At 35.8% G+C, this 19,795-nt stretch overlaps 1 protein-coding gene across 1 annotated transcript in view; it reads right to left on the reverse strand.

Annotated features, from left to right (window-relative positions):
- The window catches only part of LOC149806746 (regulator of MON1-CCZ1 complex-like), a 99,558-nt gene that overhangs the window by 25,806 nt on the left and 53,957 nt on the right, over window positions 1–19,795 (reverse strand). The window contains exons 15-19 of the mRNA XM_089957133.1: window positions 18,565–18,738; window positions 15,639–15,740; window positions 8,878–8,955; window positions 6,060–6,164; window positions 2,104–2,172 (exon numbers count right to left, since the gene is read on the reverse strand). Of these exons, the coding sequence (XP_089813259.1) occupies window positions 2,104–2,172; window positions 6,060–6,164; window positions 8,878–8,955; window positions 15,639–15,740; window positions 18,565–18,738 (528 nt within the window). The remainder of the gene's footprint in view (window positions 1–2,103; window positions 2,173–6,059; window positions 6,165–8,877; window positions 8,956–15,638; window positions 15,741–18,564; window positions 18,739–19,795) is intronic.

Here is a 19,795-nt window from a genome sequence, read left to right on the forward strand (position 1 = left end):
AGTTTCAAAAAGAGAAGACTTGGTAAATGCTTTAAGTTTTCTGAGAGAAAAAAATTGGACAAATTAAAAATAACAACAAACCATAACCACTGCAAATGCAGTAATTTCTGTACAAATCAACCACTTTTGCAAGTCACTTGGAAAACTTCTGGCAAGGTATTGTGGGTAAAACTGATACCATATTTCAAAAATAGATCACACCATATATTAATATAAACTTTGCAAACCAGAACCTAATACAGTCATACCTATAATACCTTGCAGAAAATTACCTCCAATGACCTGTAAAGTTAGATATGATATAGATTGGAACATCCATTGCATTGGCCATTTTCTGTTATAAATCATACATCTAAATAAAACTGAAATTCATTTTCCTATTAAAAATAATTGAACTCTCATACTGCCAAGGTTTGTATTAAAGTATCAAATTAAATCTGGTGCAATATTTATTTCACCTGACTGGAATAATATATCAACTTTATCTTTTGGAGATAGATCTTAGGGCTTAAACTTCTCAAAAAAAGCTCTGCAACCAATCTGGTTGAAAACAAGCAAAATTATGACTGACACAGTGTTCACAGGTGACCAAGACAAATGTCCTAATCCAATCAGGGGCAATAACTCAGTAAAATTTCAAAATCTGCTGAGCAATGAACAAATTGGAATAAACTTTATGGCAATTGGTTGAAATCAATCAAAAAACATGAAAGTTAGTGTTAAAAGGGCATAGAGATGCTTATTCAAAACTGAACATGGGCCAGAATCTGATGAAATACAGGGACCATATCCTCAATAAAACTCATTCAAGACCTTCTAGGAATGAAGCTTCATGAACAAAATAGTTAAAACCAAACAAGTAAATGTATTTTGATGGTTTACAAGCTTGTGCACTGATATATGGGCTAACAGACTGATAGATGGTTGGATAGATGACCTGATTGATGGATTCAATTTCTGTGTCCCATCACTTAAGTGGCTGAGTTTCAAAACATTTCAAAAATGAAATAGCAAAGTGGCACTGACTATAAAATATAAAAATTAATGGATTCTATTTACTTTTAAATTTCATCAAGTTAAAATTTAGACAACAAATGGACACATGCACCTTTAACTTTTATGTTCTTTCCCATTTCTTTAAATATAAAAGTTAATCTTCCTCCTCTTTCTTTGTTTTTTTCTTACAAAATCATTCTGAAAGATGCTAATTTCAAGATTACTTGTCATAAAATTCAGGAAAATTGTCAATAGTAGAAACTGTCTCAAGCAACCACCTGTGGGGACCAAAAAGGTGACTGCTCAACACATGTGATCCTCCAACACAGGTTTTATGTAAGCATTCAAAGTATCAAATACAGAAATAAAATTTCTGGTCAGTTAAGACAGGCCATCTCTTAATGATATGGTCTTCACTGCAATTAATTCAAATCAATACAGTGCATAGGTGAATAACAATTGCATATTAATTATCTCACCTTAACATGTCATTTGTTGGGGTGGGGGTTAACAGGTTGGAGGGAGGAGAGGCCATTTGTACGAGTTACTTCCCTACATCTGTAAGATACATAATCTCACCATCACTAAGTCAAGAGTCAACCGATGCATGGGCATTATGGAGGTTATCTGAACTAGTTATTTCCCTACATCTATAAGACACATAATCTCAACTACAACAAGTCAAGAATGAATTGAAATAGGGCATTATGGAGGTCATTTGTACGAGTTTCTTCTGTATTTCTACCAGAAGCATAATCTTGCTTTCAACAAGTCATGAGTCATGTTAACTGATGTAGGGCATAGAAAAGGTCATTTGTATGAGTTACTTCCCAACATCTACAAAAGACATAATCCTAACTTCATCACGTCAACTGATGTATGGGAGGTCATTTGTACGAGTTACTTCCCTACAAGTCACATAATCTCACCTTTAACAGGTCAAGGGTCAAGTGATCTAGGGGCATAGGAAAGGTCATTTGTACAAGTTACTTCTCTACATCCACAAGACACATAATCTCAACTTCAAGAAGAGTCAACTGATATAGGGCACTGAGAAGGTCATTTGTACAAGTTACTTCCCTACATTTATAGGCTATATAATCTCACCTTTAACATGTCAAGAGCCAACTGGTGTGCTGGTGGGTAAACACTCTCCAGAGACAGCATCAGGCAAGCCTTAAAGGTATAAAATGCTTAATATTATTAGAAGCTGATGTACATTTGTCTACCATAATTTAAGATGGTTGGTTAAGTATTGAAATATTTATGAAGAATAATTTCTGATGCAGTTATTTTACTAGTAAAATTTTCTCCAACAGAAATATAGCAATTTGCCAGTAAATTTATTGAACAGTTAGAATTTCCCAAAAAATACCAACTGCATTGCCCACCAGTCACTAATGTAGAAGTAGACTGATGACACGGAAATTTCAAGTAAAAATGATGTATTTTATGCAGTATGCTGTCAGAAATTGTGATTGAAAACAGAAAAGGGGCTCTTTTTTTTCTTTTTAGTTTTGTAAATGAAGAAAGATGAAAAATTAAAATGTATTAATTATAACGTAAGAAACTGGGAAATAACATGAGGAGCTCTCTCAGCAGCCCGTAAAGTTTAATTTTTTCCCCAAGCCAATAAAGATATATCACTGAGGCAATCATCAGGGGATAATGAGGGACAGCAAGTGAGACAATGCAAGAGGGAAGATAATACTGAAAAATAAGTAATCTCCTTTTATAAGGTACAGATATTTTAATTGTAAACATATCTTCACTAAACCTTTGCTTGGCAGACTTACAAATAATAAATAATAACAGCAAATGTTAAGCGAAGCATGCATAAATATTATGTTATGAAATGCATAAGGTGTTACATTTACAGGGGGTGGGGTCACCCATTAACCATTTAAATAACTGCAGTTCATTTGAAATGAGTTATTGTCAGTAAGTTTTACCAAAAATTTGGATATGATATTTGAATTTTTTCAAAGTGGATTATATAACATAAAAGTTAGAAAATATGCCAAGATCACATTCTTTGCTTGAATGCACAGTATTTTTGGGGAATTCTAATTATCATCATTTAATTTTTCATTTTTCATTTTTTCTTGATCTCTCAAGGACTATACTGACTGTAGGTCTAATATTTTAATAGAATCCCTGTTTATATCATAACCCATTGCAAATTCCCTACACTGTAATCTCTCTGTCAGCAAGTTCTTTGTTCTAGTGATATGTCAACGCTAATTCCAACTTGTGTGAGGGTCATCTTTTAAACTGTAAACTGTAAATGATTCAATAGAAATTTATAAGAACAATTAATATAGTTTTTTTATACATGGAATATTCAAAATTGAGTTTAAAAAGAAACCGCTATATTTTACTTATAAGCAAGTTTCACTAAGTTAATACTCTCAACTGAGTTAACCACTAGAAGTATGCTTACAGAAAAAGGAGTCTGAACTATAGCCTTTTACTGCAGAGAGATAAAATGAAAATAAGTCTGGTAATATAGGTAATGTAGAAAAAAACAATATCACACTTGTATCATCTTGTAACAGTGAACAAAGAATTTTTTTTAGACACTGGATGTGGGTAAGTGAAGTGGCTTTTAAACAAAAATCACTTGCCCTGACCCAAAATCTGCTTGCCTGACAGGGCTATGTTATTTCGTTATTTGAACATAATATTGAAACTGCTATACAGTGGTTCCCCCTCTTGAGTGTAAAGTATCCCTCTAGGGCAACTATTGCTCTAAGGCCAAAAAAAGTGCAGGCATCTTAGTGTAGGAACTGTCAAATCTACCATTCATGTAGGGTCAAATAATAGGGTTTACAGAAACATGAATATAAAGTAACTAACTTTAATCCATACAGAGAGGTAAGTAATCCAATTATCCTTACTGGTGTGTATTTCATGGATATTAGGTGTAATCACCTTGATAATTACTGACTACTATTACCATTGGTAATTATCAAGATTACAAAAGATAACCAATGAGAAGCACAGTATTGTTCAGTGCAAGTCAGTGTGACATTTTGCAAAGTAAAATGGCATGTAAGGACTGTTCCTTTAAAATATACATGGGACTCAGGGAAGGTACTTTAAAAGTAGGGTACTCACCCATAGATGTAAGTTAGAATTGTCTTATCATTTTAATATGAACTCTCTGAAATCAAAGTACCCTGGCATATATTTTTTTTTAACTGCCTTCCCTGGGTACCATGTATGTTTAAACAGAACAGCCCTAAGCCATCATAAGTCCTTTCCTACTAGATTATCAATTGTATATGACAGTGCACCTGACTAAAACAAGCTGTTCATATGACAAGTTCATTTCCTTTGTAAAAACTGTGCATTTTTGTAATGCAATGTAAATTGCCTACAAAAGAACCTGTTGTTAAGAAGAACAAAATGTCATCAGATATTCACAGTTTAGAAGGAAAAGTAAAACCAATTTGCCTAAATAAAAAGCGGGGAGTCTTTTGATCACTGCTGTGAAATTTAATGTCAGAAAGATGCAAATAAACAACATCTGTTTTACATTCTTCAGCACTATCAGCAGTGTTAAAATTGAATGGATGGACAAATGATAGTTCCAGTCAGATGTGTGTACCTTGATTTTATTCACAAACTGGTCTTTGCACACTGATTGGTGATTATTCAAAATTATTTCAAATAACATCAATGCTAGTTTTATCACAATTATTCCATAACATGCCGTTGACTTTTAAATAAAAATATTAAATGTGACAAAATTAGTTATGCCATTCATAGTTTATATGCAGTTATTACTCATGTAAGTAGTTATTATTCATATCTGTGTGATACCCCCTCTTCACAGGCCACCTCTCCTGCAAGGTCACTTTCCTGCTGCAGATGGAGTGGCTTTATAGAAGGGAAGCAATATACTTTAAATAAAAATAAAAAATATTTTAAATCAACTAAATTTCTGTGTTATTTTTCTCTCAAATTAATGTACATCAGAAAAAAAATTGCTGTGAATTTATCAATAAAAATTTAGATTTCATTAAAGGCAATGTTTTCTCCAGGTCCTGATGTAAATGAACACTCCTAAGTTTTGTTGTCTATAAACTGCCAAAAAAAATCTCCACATTTCAAGATCAAAATGAAGGAGTAGAGTAATTTGTCATTTTTATATCAATCAGTAAAAACAGCAGTTTTATGTTTCAAAAACAGTTCATGCCACAGTACTGTGGATGTGTCACAATTACAGAAATAAAAATGAAAATATATAGAATGTAATTATTTCATTTCCTTTAAGGTGAAAAACAATATATTGAATGTTTCTATATATTTCTAATTCCCTTGCTCAGCTTACTTTTTCAACAATTGCATAGGTACTGCTTGATATATATATATATATATATATATATATATATATATATATATATATATATAGAGAGAGAGAGAGAGAGAGAGAGAGAGAGAGAAAGAGAGAGAGAGATACACACACCACTAATGCATTACCAAGTCATTGCGAGCAAAAGATAGCTCATTATTATTTATGCAGGATACGTGAGTGCTAATTACAGAAAACAAATGATATAAGGTGAACTACTGTTCCTCATTCATTCAGTAAAATGCATCGCTTTGCACACAAAGTTTATACCTTTCAACACAATTAATCTGACGATCTTATTAAGGTGGAGGGAGCTACAAATGAATCCTGATGATTATTAACAATTTACAAGTTTCTTTCAAGACCTTCAAAATGAAAATGCCACATTTCATTTCAAGGTTTAGAAGGGCACTGGTGTTCAGCTATCTGATTATTTTAGTTCTGTGTCAATGTGGATATAATGGTATGGACTACCTCTACCTGTAGTGGTTGTAAAGTGCTGGGTCAATAATGCTGACATTTGTGAAATTTTACATATTCAAATTTTTCAAGAATGGTTAGAAAATACATGTTCACATGTATTACTTTATATAATCTAATGTAGTTCAAGCAAATAAAATTAATTACTTGTTTCTGCCACTGTTCTGGCTTTAAATTATATATTCTAAAGATGTAAATATTTATGATGAAAAAGAATACATACCAAAGGCTTGGAATCACTTAAGACATGGTATTGTAGAAACTGATGTAACTGGTAGAAACAGTTATTATGCACTAGAATATTGATGACTAATTCATAGAGATAGTGCTGAAATGAAAAAATCAAAATTTTGAAATTACTAATGAATTATTCTGCCTATAAAATAAAAACATAATATCCTACTTCACATGCGGATAAATTATTTTACCAAATTTTACTGAATTGTAACAGTAAATATTTTAGTCAGATTTAGTATGAACTTTTAATATTTCTCAAGGTGAATCATTCTAAATGAAAAATGGTTCCAAAACATTCGCCCCATATACTCACTTATAAGATGACTTCAACTGCAAACAACAGAGAACCTGATCTGCCATTTTATAATGTGCTGGCAGATCAAGGTCTATACTGTTTGTTCTACTGATTACTCCCAACCAAATCTGCATAAACCATGATCAACTGGTGCATTATGTGATGGCAGATCTGGGTCAATGCAGTTTTCAGTTGGATGTGATTTAAAAGTATGTGTATATGGTAACTGGTCAGATTAAAAAGAGGCCCAAGGTGGTCTGAAATCACTCACCTGGAAGGCGTCTGCCTAATAGTCAAATGCAAGCCAAGAAATCTGAGTCTGTAGGATGCATTCTTTAGAAATTTCTTCTTATGTTCTTAATTGCATGCTTTTAGGAAAACACTTGTTTCAATTTTTCCTTTTTCCCTTTATGATTTTGTAGAGTTTGGTCAAATTTTGTTGGGCAGTTTTATAAAAGAAGTTGATTAAAGGTTTTACTATTTTATTTACAGTAGCCATTTTTGCTGTCAGATCACCAATATATGTTAAAATCTATTTTAAAAAAACTTATGCCAGGAAGATTTATGCCAAACTTGGCAAATATCTGGAGAGCAATTTTTCCGAGAAAATGGTAAGTACCATATATGACATGTATTCACTTGAGATTTGCTATTTAATAATTTGTGAGAAGTTGCAAATACGAACTCAAATTTCCTGTAATTAGAACAGCAAGAAGGCCATTTCCTGAATTGTAATTTCTTTTCCATGATAAAGAATTTAAGTGTAACAAAAATTCAAAAGAATGACAACTGCAGTGCCAATTAATGTCAAAACAGGATATGCCTGTGATGATAAATGTTCCATGGAACCAAAGGTCTCACCAGTAAACTGTGTTATTACGGAATGGTTCTCTGCTTACACAGACAAGATAAGAACTCTAGCATATCTTCATGCAAACTTTTGACAGTGTAACCATTTACAAAATCATTAGCCAAATACAGAAACTATCCTCGAAGATTTGGTTTGAAATAAGTGTATTATGGCACAAAAACACTTTTAATGTTATAGTGTATCAAAGCAAATAGAGCAAAGTGCCCAAGGATATAAAAAATGTAACTGATCCAGTGGTGGAAATCAAACCCACATCCTCTTTGGTCAAGAATCCAATGCCTTAACAACAGAGCAACCACCACATGTTTAACATATGGGACTTTACAAATGCAAACACTGTAACACTGTTGATGCAGCTACAGTTGGCAGCTACAAGACCGTGATGCCTACATAAAGTTATTAAAAGAGATGACAATAATAGTAATCTTGACATTTTTCTGCTTTTAAATTTACTTAGATGCTGGTGGCAGTAAAAAAATACCCAGGAGATTTCCATCTTGTACAATACACTAAACGTCATCCCATGATCCTGAACTGTGGACTTTTCACCTGTCAATAAACCTGGATTTTTTCTACGTAACTTGGTAAAAATAGAAAGTCTGATAACAAGAGACTTACTAATACAGTAGATATTGCAACTTCAAAATTCTTGAATCAAACATTAAAAGCTCAAGTCTGATGGTCCCTGTAACTGGTATGTCTTAAAAGAGGATTAAAAGACACTGAAACATATGTTATTTTTCACTGAAATGAAATCAGAATTCAACTGTGTGCATTCAATTTGTTTTCATTTGTTATCATCTTGTCATTTTTCATTTATGCATCAGAAATACATTTGGATCTTATGTTTATTTCATTCATCCTTCTCTTCAGTTTTTGCTGGTTTTGAACTAAAATGGAAATGCACTAACCAATGTTCGATTTCCCATTTTTGACAGTTGAAAAGCAAAATAACTACTGTTTTCATATTTTCCTTTATTAACCGTGTGCTGTAATAAAATAGCATCAAGGCAAAAGACAGGACTGAATTTACAACAAACTGCTAACAATATAAAAAATGAAGCTGTAGAGTACTTGTCAGCAAATTTTATTTCTTGTTTCATTTTGTTCAAATACAAATTGTATACAACTACCAGTGATGAAGTCAATATATCAATGGTGAAGTTACTGTATTAATGGTTAAGTCACTGTATCAATGGTGAAGTCATTGTATCAATGGTGGTTGTTATGTCTACATGAAATTTTAAGTGTTCAGAGTCTAATCCTGGATAACCAAGTGAATGGGCTTTCTACTGGGGAAATTTAGCAGCAGCTTGAAAATAACTGATTTCAAATCCATTAATGAAATGCACTCGCATTTTGTTCCTTTTTTGTTTCTGATTTATCTGTCTCCAATTTGCATTTGCACTCTCAGTTTTGTTCAAAATATATTCATCAAGCTGCTTGCATTTATCCTGCATTTCATCTACATCCATTTTGTATTCTTTTTTATTTCACTGGTAAAAATATCTGGTTCAGGGTTTGTGCATGCACTAAAGAATGTTTCATACCAAACTTGAAATATATCCAATGACCAATGAAAAGGATGCTCCTATTAATGTGATGGGGATAAGATATAACAGGGATAAAAAAATTTACCTGTACAGGTATGTCCTGCTGACTCAGTGACCGAATGTACTCTATCAAGACTGCTACTCTGAATTTGTATGGAATGTCCTGTAGACAGAAGAATTCAAAATTTATTTAACATCACACGATGAGTTTTAACAACTTATTCAAATGCACCCACATGGAACAGATGTCAATGTGATGCAGTCTTTGGGGTGAAGGACAATCGTGAACCCAAAGAAACCATCTACAATCAATATTGGATATAACAAACAAACTATGGCCTTAAGACATACTTTTTTGTTCCTGAATTTCAATACTTCCATTTGCAAGGAAAAATAGTATTTTAGTATAAATTATACATTGGAAGAAGAGAAATACTTGTTTTAAAAAAATACTTGTTTATAATGTTAAACAATCACAATGGATAACATGTACAGTAAATGCATGAATAGTTTACAGCCATAGAATCAAATGCAAATGTGTAAGGGTACATGACTCATTTTAATTTGTAATCATACTGGAACATGAGCTTGAAATATGAATCAATTTTGCCAAGCAAAATAAGTTTCTTCAAGAATACTTACCCAAAACATAATACCATAGGAGAACTACTACTACTACTACTACCTCACAAATCCAGCCCTCCTAGATTCTACTCTTAGCTATAGTAAAAGCTACAAATTGTCTGCTGACCTATGTGGTGTTCAGACAGAGTGATCTCCCCTTACATATAAGACTTGGCGGCAAACTCTAAGAATACATCAGTTACTACTAGACTGGAAGGCATGCTCTCTATGGATGTAACTGCGGGGAGGTTGGAAGGGTGTATTTATATTATGATTGGATAAATATTCTTGAAGAAACATGTTTTACTAGGAAAGATTGGTTTCTTCTTCAAAAACATTACCCAATCATAATATCTTAGGAGAATAGGTAACAGGTAGAAGGAAGTACATTCCCTTGCTTTGGAGATATCATCTCCAGTCCCCTATGGTATTTGAGACAGCTGCTAGGTAACCCAACTGGAGGGGACTCCATCTGTCAGGACATGGCTTCAAACCGGAAAAATTTACCCCTGAAAATCCAGAGAAGTTGTGAAGCTGCATCTTAAGAAACTGCAATCGATCTGGAAGGGTGACCTGTTGAGCTGCAGATATATGTCCTATCAAATCAAACTGGAATGACAGACTTTGGAGACAAAAGCTAGAGAATGTGGGCTCCAATCTCCATCCCACAGCCTGAATGATGTCAGTTAGCAAAGTTCCTGACTACTGCTTGATTTCTGGCAACTGCTAGAACTTCATGAGGTGAAATGAGTAATAAGTTCATTTTAGCTGAGGTTATTTCCTTATTTGCTGAGTGAATAACTTTTACTCCAGGATTAGAGAGTCTGTTTTGATATATCATCCTTTTTCTGAGAAATAGCAAGAGGCGTATGATCTCCATCAACACAATGGCTCTGTTCCATTAGGGTACCACATGAAAGCCCAGACTGGGTCTTATAGGTGGCCTTCAGCTGACGAGTCCACATGAGACAGAGGGTTCATGACAAAAGTTTGGCTACCTATGGAAGGGAGACATTTCTTGGTCATGAAAGAGGATGGGTCTGCTGAAAAGGCAAGTATTTCATGAATTCTGCCTGCCATCACTAATGCCATGAGGAAGCAGGTCTTGTAGAAAAAGAAGCACCAGAGAAGTCCTTGAAATTCAAAAGGAGTCTTGTTAAGCCAGGTTAATACCCAAGATAGATTCCACTTTGGGCATGGGGATGATGTTTTTGGCTATGTAAACACAAAGTTGGCGAGTAGGTCAGATAAGTCCTGGGTTTGTCTGATATCTTCTCTCCCATGCCATGATGATGAAAAGTGTCAGCAATGGCAGAACCATAATCTTTGATCGTACTCAGTGCTAACTTTCTCTCTTTGAAGAGAAGGAGGAGAAAATTACCTATCTGCAATACAGATACCTGGAGAGGAAGGATATGTTTGTTTGTGTACCACTGACAGAAAAGGTGCCATTTGCCTTCAGATGCTTTCAGAGTGGAGGGCCCTTGCACCTGAGCGATTCTTTTCATGACTGGTTGCAAGAACTGTTTAAGTCTGAGGGTCTTTGTGATATGATCCAGACATGCAGGTTCAGGATGAAACATCATGGTTGTTTGAGCTGATGAAGGAAAACCCAAACTTTCTGCAGGGTTTCCAATGCTAGATTGATGAGGTTGTTGATTCACAACTTCTTCCATTGGAGCAGAGTGATGAGGATGAGGCAACAGAAAAACCCAAATTTTCTGCAGGGTCTCCAATGCTAGATTGATGAGGTTGCTGATTCACGACTTCTTCCATTGGAGCAGAATGATGAGGATGAGGCAACAGGCTGATTCCCTTGCTTTCTGTATCACTTTTGGAAATCAGAGGTGTTGGAGGATATGTGTACGCATTTGACCTTGTCCCTTCGGGTACAGATCTGAGTGGAAAACTGAGGGATGATGAGACCATTCCTTTTGTACTAGTTCCGTGACAAAGAGTCAGACAGCATGTTGAGACCTCCTGGAATATGGCAAGCATGTATGTGGCTCTGTTGATGACAACACCACTTCAGAAAGTCTCACACCATGATGCAAAGGTTGGGGGAATTGGGTCCTCCTAGTCGTTGGAAATTAATGACTGTAGGACTGGGTTCATCCTGGTCATTTGAGATAAGTCACCACTGAAGAGTTGTCAGACAGAATGAGAACCCTCAGGCCAAGCAAATATTCCTGCCACCAGTGAAAGGCTTCCACAATGGCCATCCTCTTCAAAATTATTGACACAAAGATGTCGTTCCTCGGCACATCATGCACCGCTGGAGCCAGAATCGATGGTTGATGGTGGGCTCCCCAGCCTTCTGTACTTACACTGGTACAGACTGTAATCTCAAGTGGTTGGACATGTAAATGTATTCACACAGTGAGCTCCCAATTCCACAGATGGTGCCTCAATTGGGTGCAGATGGTGAGAGGATGGTCCAGTCGGCAAACTTTAGGATTCTGTTCGTGCAGAGGAAACTGTTGCAATGGGCACATAAGAAGGTGAACTTGGACCATGAGGTCTGTTGCCACGCTGTGCAAGCCTAGTTGGCAAAGGAATTTCCAAGCAGATAGAATTTCCTCAAAAGTAAGGTACAACCATGGGTCATATTTCAACGCCTGATCCTGAGGGAGACAAAATATGTTGCCTGTGTATTGAACTTCACACTTAGGTGAACAAATTATTAATCTGGTACTAGGTCAGATTTTTTCTTGTTGATGAGAAGTCCATATTGGTAACATGAGATATCACGTTTTGTTAGATCTAACTCACAGATGTTGCTGCAGGATGTCATCCAGGTAACTTGATGTTGCCACCATTAAAATGGTCCAGACATATGCCATTATTCGATTCATCAGACAAGTGAAGACCAAGGGACCAATTCTGAGTCGTAATGAGAGTGCCCTGAATTGGTAATACAATGTTGTAAGTGAATCACAGGAACATCCTGGGAGCTTTGTGAATAGAGACAAGAAGGTATGCGCAAAGTCCGTAGTGATGGCAAAGTCTCCCTCATGGATGACATTCAAAATGCACTGTGGTGTTTCCAATGGGAACTAAGGGGTGTGGATGAATGGATTCTGGATGTTTAGGCCAATGACCAGATGTAGAGTGTCTTTGCCACTGGGACCAAGATAAAGTGTGTGGAATGAACAATATAAACCCTCTCAGTGCTATATCTGCTTCGGTATGTGAAAAACTGTGACTTTCGCTGGGTGGAGCTTTGATGGATGGCTTTCAGAGGTTCGTGTCCTATGAGTGGCCCTTGTGTACTTTTGCTGATTTTCCATACTATCCCTGTATCAATGCTGTAGATGGGGGGGAGAGAAATATGCCTCCTTGATCGCTTGTTTGCAGACTTCATCCATCTGGAAGTTAAACAGAATGTTCAAGGATAGAGGCTGTGCTCTTAGCTTGGCCGTATAATGGTCCTTTAAGAAAATGCAGGCAGAGGGCACTAAGTTACGTTCTGCCAACTGTACTTGCAGCTGCAGTTATGGCACTGGCCAATGTGTGCTGAGTGGCTCTGTTCCATACTTGGGCCATTCTTGAGACCGACTCCCATGCATATCCTGGGTATCAGGAGTAGTAGAAGATAAGCTATGTTCCTTCTGTTGGAAGACAGCACTAGCAATGAAAGTCCAATATCAAAGATCAAAGTCACAGCAACGATATGCTCACTAACTGCTGAGAGTCAGTCAAGGCCATCCGGTCCATGCTAATGGAGGTGGCTTTGTTATCCCTAAAGCAGTGATATCACTGTCAACTGCTGGAGTTCTGAATGAAAAAGTGGTAGGGGGGCAAAGGTGGAACCGCTGATGACCTGATGATGAAGGCTGGTCAGAACATCTGTAACTCTCCCAGATTGCAGAAGTAATTTAAGTCAAACTCTTCTGTTCCTTTATAAGATCAACAGATGCTGGAGCTCTGGTCCAGGATGTTGATGGAGTCGGAGGAGGACAAAACTCTGGGGCAGAAACAGTCACTTAATGGTATTGATCTAGAGTATGATGGTTGGACAGCACAGTTGGCAACCAATTCAGCAGCCAGATGACATGGCTCATTCAAATAAACCCCATGTGCCTGGACACACAGGCCTTAAGGGCATGCTCAGACATGCGGCTGACTTATGCTCATCAGGCTGCCAAGAATTGGGTTGAAACTCTCCCAAAGTGTTGAAATTCTAAACTAAACTAAAACAGAAGAAGATGGAAGGATGGAGAAAATCGGTCAGAACTAATTAACTCATTGCTGTACCAAACAAGAACACCTGTAACTCCAGAGATCACAGTGGAGAAGTTACAATTTCCTCCATTTCTTCTGAGGTAACAGTATTAGCAGGTAACGTAAGTCACATCTTCCTTGGGGGAGGGGTACCAATGGCATCCCCCACCAAAATGACCAAAGGCTCGGTATTAGGGAAAATGCATCAGTACCTTCAGACCTTGATTTTACATGTATCTTCCTATTTTTTTTACAGCTTTTGTAAGTACTGTCAACACTGTATTCTCCAACCAACTGGTGCATATGCTTCAAGTAGCCGACAATTGACACTTTGTACAGGTGAGACATGAGTCATGAGAATCTTCATTGGCTTTGAAACTTCTTGCATTTAACACACTTAATCATCACTGTTAATCTGAAATGGTGATAAATAAATCATGTGTGAGAACACAAGCAACAATGTGTTCTATTACAATGTTGCTCTGTGGAACCAAGTGGTCAGAGGAGGCAAAAATTAAGTGTGTGTAGGTGGAAAAATTCACATAATGATGGTCAAAAATTAAAACAATAATGGATACTACCTTTAAAATAATCCTTAATACATCTGAAAATAAAATTCTCAGTGTATCAGATGAAATTTAGCACAAATTTCAAAATGATTTCATGAGGCAACATTAATGATGCATTGTCAGTTTACAGCAAGTTTAAAATCAGCACCACCTGTCAATGGCATGGGGAGGTAATGCACAGGAGTTACTACCCTTTGGCTACATCATATAGGGAGAAAAGACAAATTTTTGTCTTTTGGGAGGGGTTGAGGAGGTAGTGGGGTTTATATTCCTAATGTTAATGTGATTGGGGAACGTATTTGAAGGAGAAATTTCCATTTAGGAAAATAGGATTCTGATCTGGACCTATTCATTTCAAAATCAATTAGCAAGTCTGATGGCTCCTTATTGCTGCTTATATCCATGGCCCATGCTTCTGGATCAGGGACTAGAGGGACTAAAGAAGGCATTTCATGGATCAATCTCATCATAAAAAGGTGTGTATTTTTGGATGCCCCAACAAAAATACTGAGTCTAATAGATGACGAGTCTGGCTCCTTTTCAACAGTGAGTCAACTAGGACACTGTGGCTACCAGCATTTTAGTGATGGCAGATCTGTTTTTGCAGTTTGCAGCTGGACTTGACATACAGTATATATGGTACAACTAATATATTAAAAATTACCCATGTCCACTGAATGGTGTTTTATTAAAATAGAATTATATTAAGCCACAGAAAGACAAACAAAAACTACAAACTGAACTACCCTATATGCTCACTGATAAGTTGAGTCTAACTGCACACTGCAAAGCTCAAAATTAGCCATCACGTAAGGTACCGGTATATCTGGGTCTATGCAGTTTATACTGATACATTATGCAATGGCAGATCAGGGTCTATGTTGTTTGCAGTTGGACTCTACTTATAAGCAAGTATATATGGTGCACATATACTTTTTTATGAATATAAATTTTCATGGTTTGACAAAAAAATTATGTTTTTATTAGTACTTAAAGATTGTGAAGGGGATACTATTATGTCTATGCAATGATAACTGTTTTTAAGTATGGAAATTCTTGGTTTTGACGTAGCCATTAAGTCGCAAAAAACAATTACCTGCCAATGAAAGTCAATTAACAGTATGCAGATTGTACAAATATCCCGACTTAGGTCAATCATTTGTTTTATCCAGCAAAATCACCATATGTACTCACTTATAAGTCCAGTACAACTGCAAACTGCACAGACCTAAATCTACAACTGCATAATGTGCCAGAAAATTTGGGTCTATAAAGTTTGTTAGGAGTAATTAGAAGATCAAGCAACACAGACCCTGATATGTCACTGCACTATTCAATCGCAGATCAGGATCTATACTGTTGGAGCTGGACTCAACTTATAAGCGAGAACATACTGTAAATTCATTTTGATCATATTTGACTGTTTTACCTTGTTATCTTCAAATATTGAGAAGACATTACTGTACATGTCAGACTGATCAATAATTACACATCTAGAAGTTCTTTCTTGTCGATGATAAATGTCACTAGCCTGAAAAATATTAAACAAAAAGTTTTAAAAACTTGCACAAATGTGAACAGCCAAAGTGTAATGGACAGGACAGCCGAAATGAACCAGTCCACATTGCAGTGTCAGTCTAAATTGGCACATTAAAAATAAAAAGGGACTGCTGACAGAAAGCCACAGTCTTTAGGTAGTTAACATGTCACACTTGCAACCAGAAAGTTGTAGCTCTGAATTGTGCCCAGACGTGGTCAAACTGGCAGCTGCAGTGTGTCTCTCAGCAGGACACTACTACAATTGCCTTATCACAACATAACCTTCAGAGAGTTGATGTGCTGCTAAACAATGGTCAAACAAATCTAACAAAAGCTATGTATGAACTATACATCCATACCTGGACAGTGTCATTCTTCTGAGTTTATACCAGTGTGGGTCGAAAACTAGGCAATATTTACTGCATTGTAAAATGGGGATCTGTGAAACTGACATTGTTATAATTGACTTAATTGGTAAATTTTTCAAAAAAGAAAATTCTGACTTACAGAAAATGTTAAGCTGAGTGTAGTAATTTTGATTGTAGCAATATCTCCATTAAGAAGCAAGTTAATGAATTCATGAACAATGCCGTTTCCACATGGACTGTATATTTTAACATATTCTATACATTTCTGAGCTAAACCTATATATGTAATATTGCTCCTGCCCATTCACATACAGAGAAAGCCAAAGTGCAGAAATAAAGTACAAAATTAATTATTTCCCAATTTAAAATATCAAATTAGGTTGTTTCAAAGATCACAGTAATAAAAAAACTTTCCTTAACAGATGATCAGAGATTTTTTAAAAAGTGACAAGTTTTCTTAGGACTATAAATAACATTGCATCATCATCAGAAAAGCCAAATTACAACTGTTACTACAAAGTCATCTTTCTGTATCCAAATACAGATGACCCTCACAATAAAACCCCTCAGTATACCACTATCCCTCTTATAATATGGATATGATCATGGGTACCATTATTTTGGCTGAATTTTCTTTCATAATAATGACTGTATATACTTGCTTATAAGATAAGCACAAATGCAAAATGCAGAGACCCAGATCTGCCATCACATAATGCAATTTATTAGGAGTAATCAGTAGAACAAGCAATACAGACCCTGATCTGCAGGCATATTATGAAACATCAGATCAGAATCTTTATATTTTTAAGTTTGTCTTGGCTTATAAGCTAGTATATATGGTAGGTATTTCACTGTATTTTAGTTTTGGGCTGAAGAAATCCAATCATAATGTAATTTCATGCCTTAAATATTTGTTAGTTTTTATTCATGACCTTTGACCTAATAAATCCAGAATCAACTTGTGCCTTTCCTGTTTCAAATGCAATTCATCCACAAAGTTTGGTTATGGTTGGCAGCATAGAACTTAAAGACTTATTTTGTGGAAATTATTTTCCTTCTTGGAGTCCATCTGACCTGAAGCTTTGACCTTTTAACCCCTAAATCAATTAGTGTCTTCCATGTCTCAAATGCAAGCCATCTACAAAGTTAAGTTTAAGCAAGTGGTACAGAAATTATATAGTTCTGTAGAATTAATATTTCTTTCAGTCCCTGTGTCCTTCATCTCTGGCCTTTCAACTGCAAAATGAATATGGCTTTCTGGTCTTAAATGCAAGCTATACAAAGCAGGTGTTAAAGAACTCAAGATATCATGTGGAAACCTTTTCTTCTCAGATTCACTGTGACCTCGACCTTGGCCTTTTGACATCCCCCCCCCCAAAAAAAATCAATAAATGCCATTCTCTTAAATTTCAAATCCCAGCCATTTACAAGATCTGGTATCTGGTACAAAAGTCAAGTTATTGTGAAAAGTTTTCTATCTTTTAGTCCCCATGACCCTTGAGATTTGGACCACAAAATCAAGAAATTTTGGTGGGGGGGTGTAATCTCAAATGTCAGCCATATACAAGGTTTTGGTTACTCAAATAGTTAGGAAGTACATCTAGAAGACTTAGTATGGTTATAACAGTTTATTATGCATGAGGTAGTAGTATGTCAGATGTATATCTGGCTGAATGAGAAACTCTGATTTTAATACAACTGGTTAAGCAGACATTTTCATCAAACACTTTGCATTGTTCAATCAACTTGCTTTTGGATTAGAAGCCAGAATAAGAGATAACTACCTCTCATACTAAAATGTCCCAAAATTTGGAGCACATTTAAAAGTTATATTTAAAAATAATTTAAGGTGTCCCAATTTTCAAAGGGATCCAACTTATATGGCAAATATGGTAAATCTTATTACAACTGCATACTCATGTCATGAACGTGTATTCTCAAAACTATATGAACACAAAACTCAAACTCAAGATTCCATTCTGAGCACAAACTCAAACTCAAGCTCAATTCTGAGCACAAACTCAAACCAAACTCATGCTCAAGACTCCATTCTGAGATACAACACACAGACAGCATCTATGAGAGAAACTAACTTTAAGATCCTGAAAGTTCTTTTATTCTGGCTTCAATCCAAGAAAAAAATTACAAACTGTCTAAACTGTTATCATTAACTTCAGTTTCAGTTTTGTACTCAAAGGTTTTGAGAAAACAGTGGTTGATTAAGTTTTTCTATAAGAAACCCCCAACAAAATTAGACTCATACAGGTCTGAGATCACAAGCCTCGCTAATCTCAGCCAAATAACTTGTAAGAACAGTTGTTCCAGAAATCTATGTTAGCAAAATGTTATTCAAATTTTTCAAATTTTGTTGACAGGTTTCACTTGACTTTACAACCTAGTGAGAATTTTTTTCCACTTTCATTGGAATTAAAACCTATTACTTACCAGTGCCTGCACTTCTGAGTCCAAAAATGACTTGTACACTTTGTTCAGCATGTCGTACACTCGAGAAATTACCATAAGATTGGCTTGTTGCCCTGGTAGCAACATGTGGTGACAAACAGACAAAATAACATTCTTACTGTTTCCTCTTTGAAGTAGGAACTTTATCAGCTTGCACTGAAAATAATAATGGTAAATTTGAATAGCAATACTAATGTTTTCATTAGCCTCATGTACATAAAGTAACTTCTCATTCATACTAAGATCAATATGACTTTGTATTATACCTAATCCGTGACACACTGTAGTCTGTATTTGAACAACTGTCATATACAGTGTGACCCCGCTATAGCACACTAACTCATAACATGAATTTGGATATAACACGATTGTGGCTTGGGTCCCAAAATTTGATCTTTTTTTCCATACACAAAAAAGTAAATATTTGTTTTCCAAAGTACGAAAAACAATGCATAAAATGTGCATCACCATTTTGGGGATGAGACTGTGTATGAATTCAAATGAAAGACCATTGGTTTAAACCCTGGCCAGGTCATGCCAAAGACTTATAAAAATGGTACCAACAGTTGCCTAGCTTGGCGCTCAGCATTAAGAGGTTAGTGTTAGGACTGGTTGGCCTGGTGTCAGAATAATGTGACTGGGTGGGACATCATGCTACATGTCTGCGGCATGATGCCCCAGTGCTAGACAACACTATAAACTGTCACACTGCAGACATCGTAGCAATATGACTGAAAAATTGTTAAAGCTATGTTAAAAATCTAAATCACACACACACACACACACCCACACCCACACACGCACACAACCGAGCACCAAACAATGCAGCAGTTAATAAAAGATTCTTACCTGACTTTATAAATCAATTAAATTAAGTAAACTGCTAATTATCAGTTAATCGCAGAGCTAAAACTTGTTCAGATTATGGGGCAATGAATTATAGAACATAAGAAAACAAAAGCTGCCAACTTGTGCATGTGACTTTAGCAGTGTTGTTAGATGCAGTCAATTGACTAGTGAATAATGTTATCTATTCCATACAGAAATGACCTCATTGTCTATTTTCTTGCTATGGTCAGTCAAACAAACAGGTGTAAGAGTGTTAATTAATGGACATTTACAATGCATAACGGTACACAGAAATGTAATGCTTTTACCATTAACTCCGGTGTTAAACAATCCTAAATAGCTTCATATTTAGGTGTTAATCAGT

The sequence above is a fragment of the Sinohyriopsis cumingii genome, chromosome 1, assembly GCF_028554795.1.
Source record: "Sinohyriopsis cumingii isolate HCF-2022 chromosome 1, ASM2855479v2, whole genome shotgun sequence".
Classification (NCBI taxonomy): Eukaryota; Metazoa; Mollusca; class Bivalvia; order Unionida; family Unionidae; genus Sinohyriopsis; species Sinohyriopsis cumingii.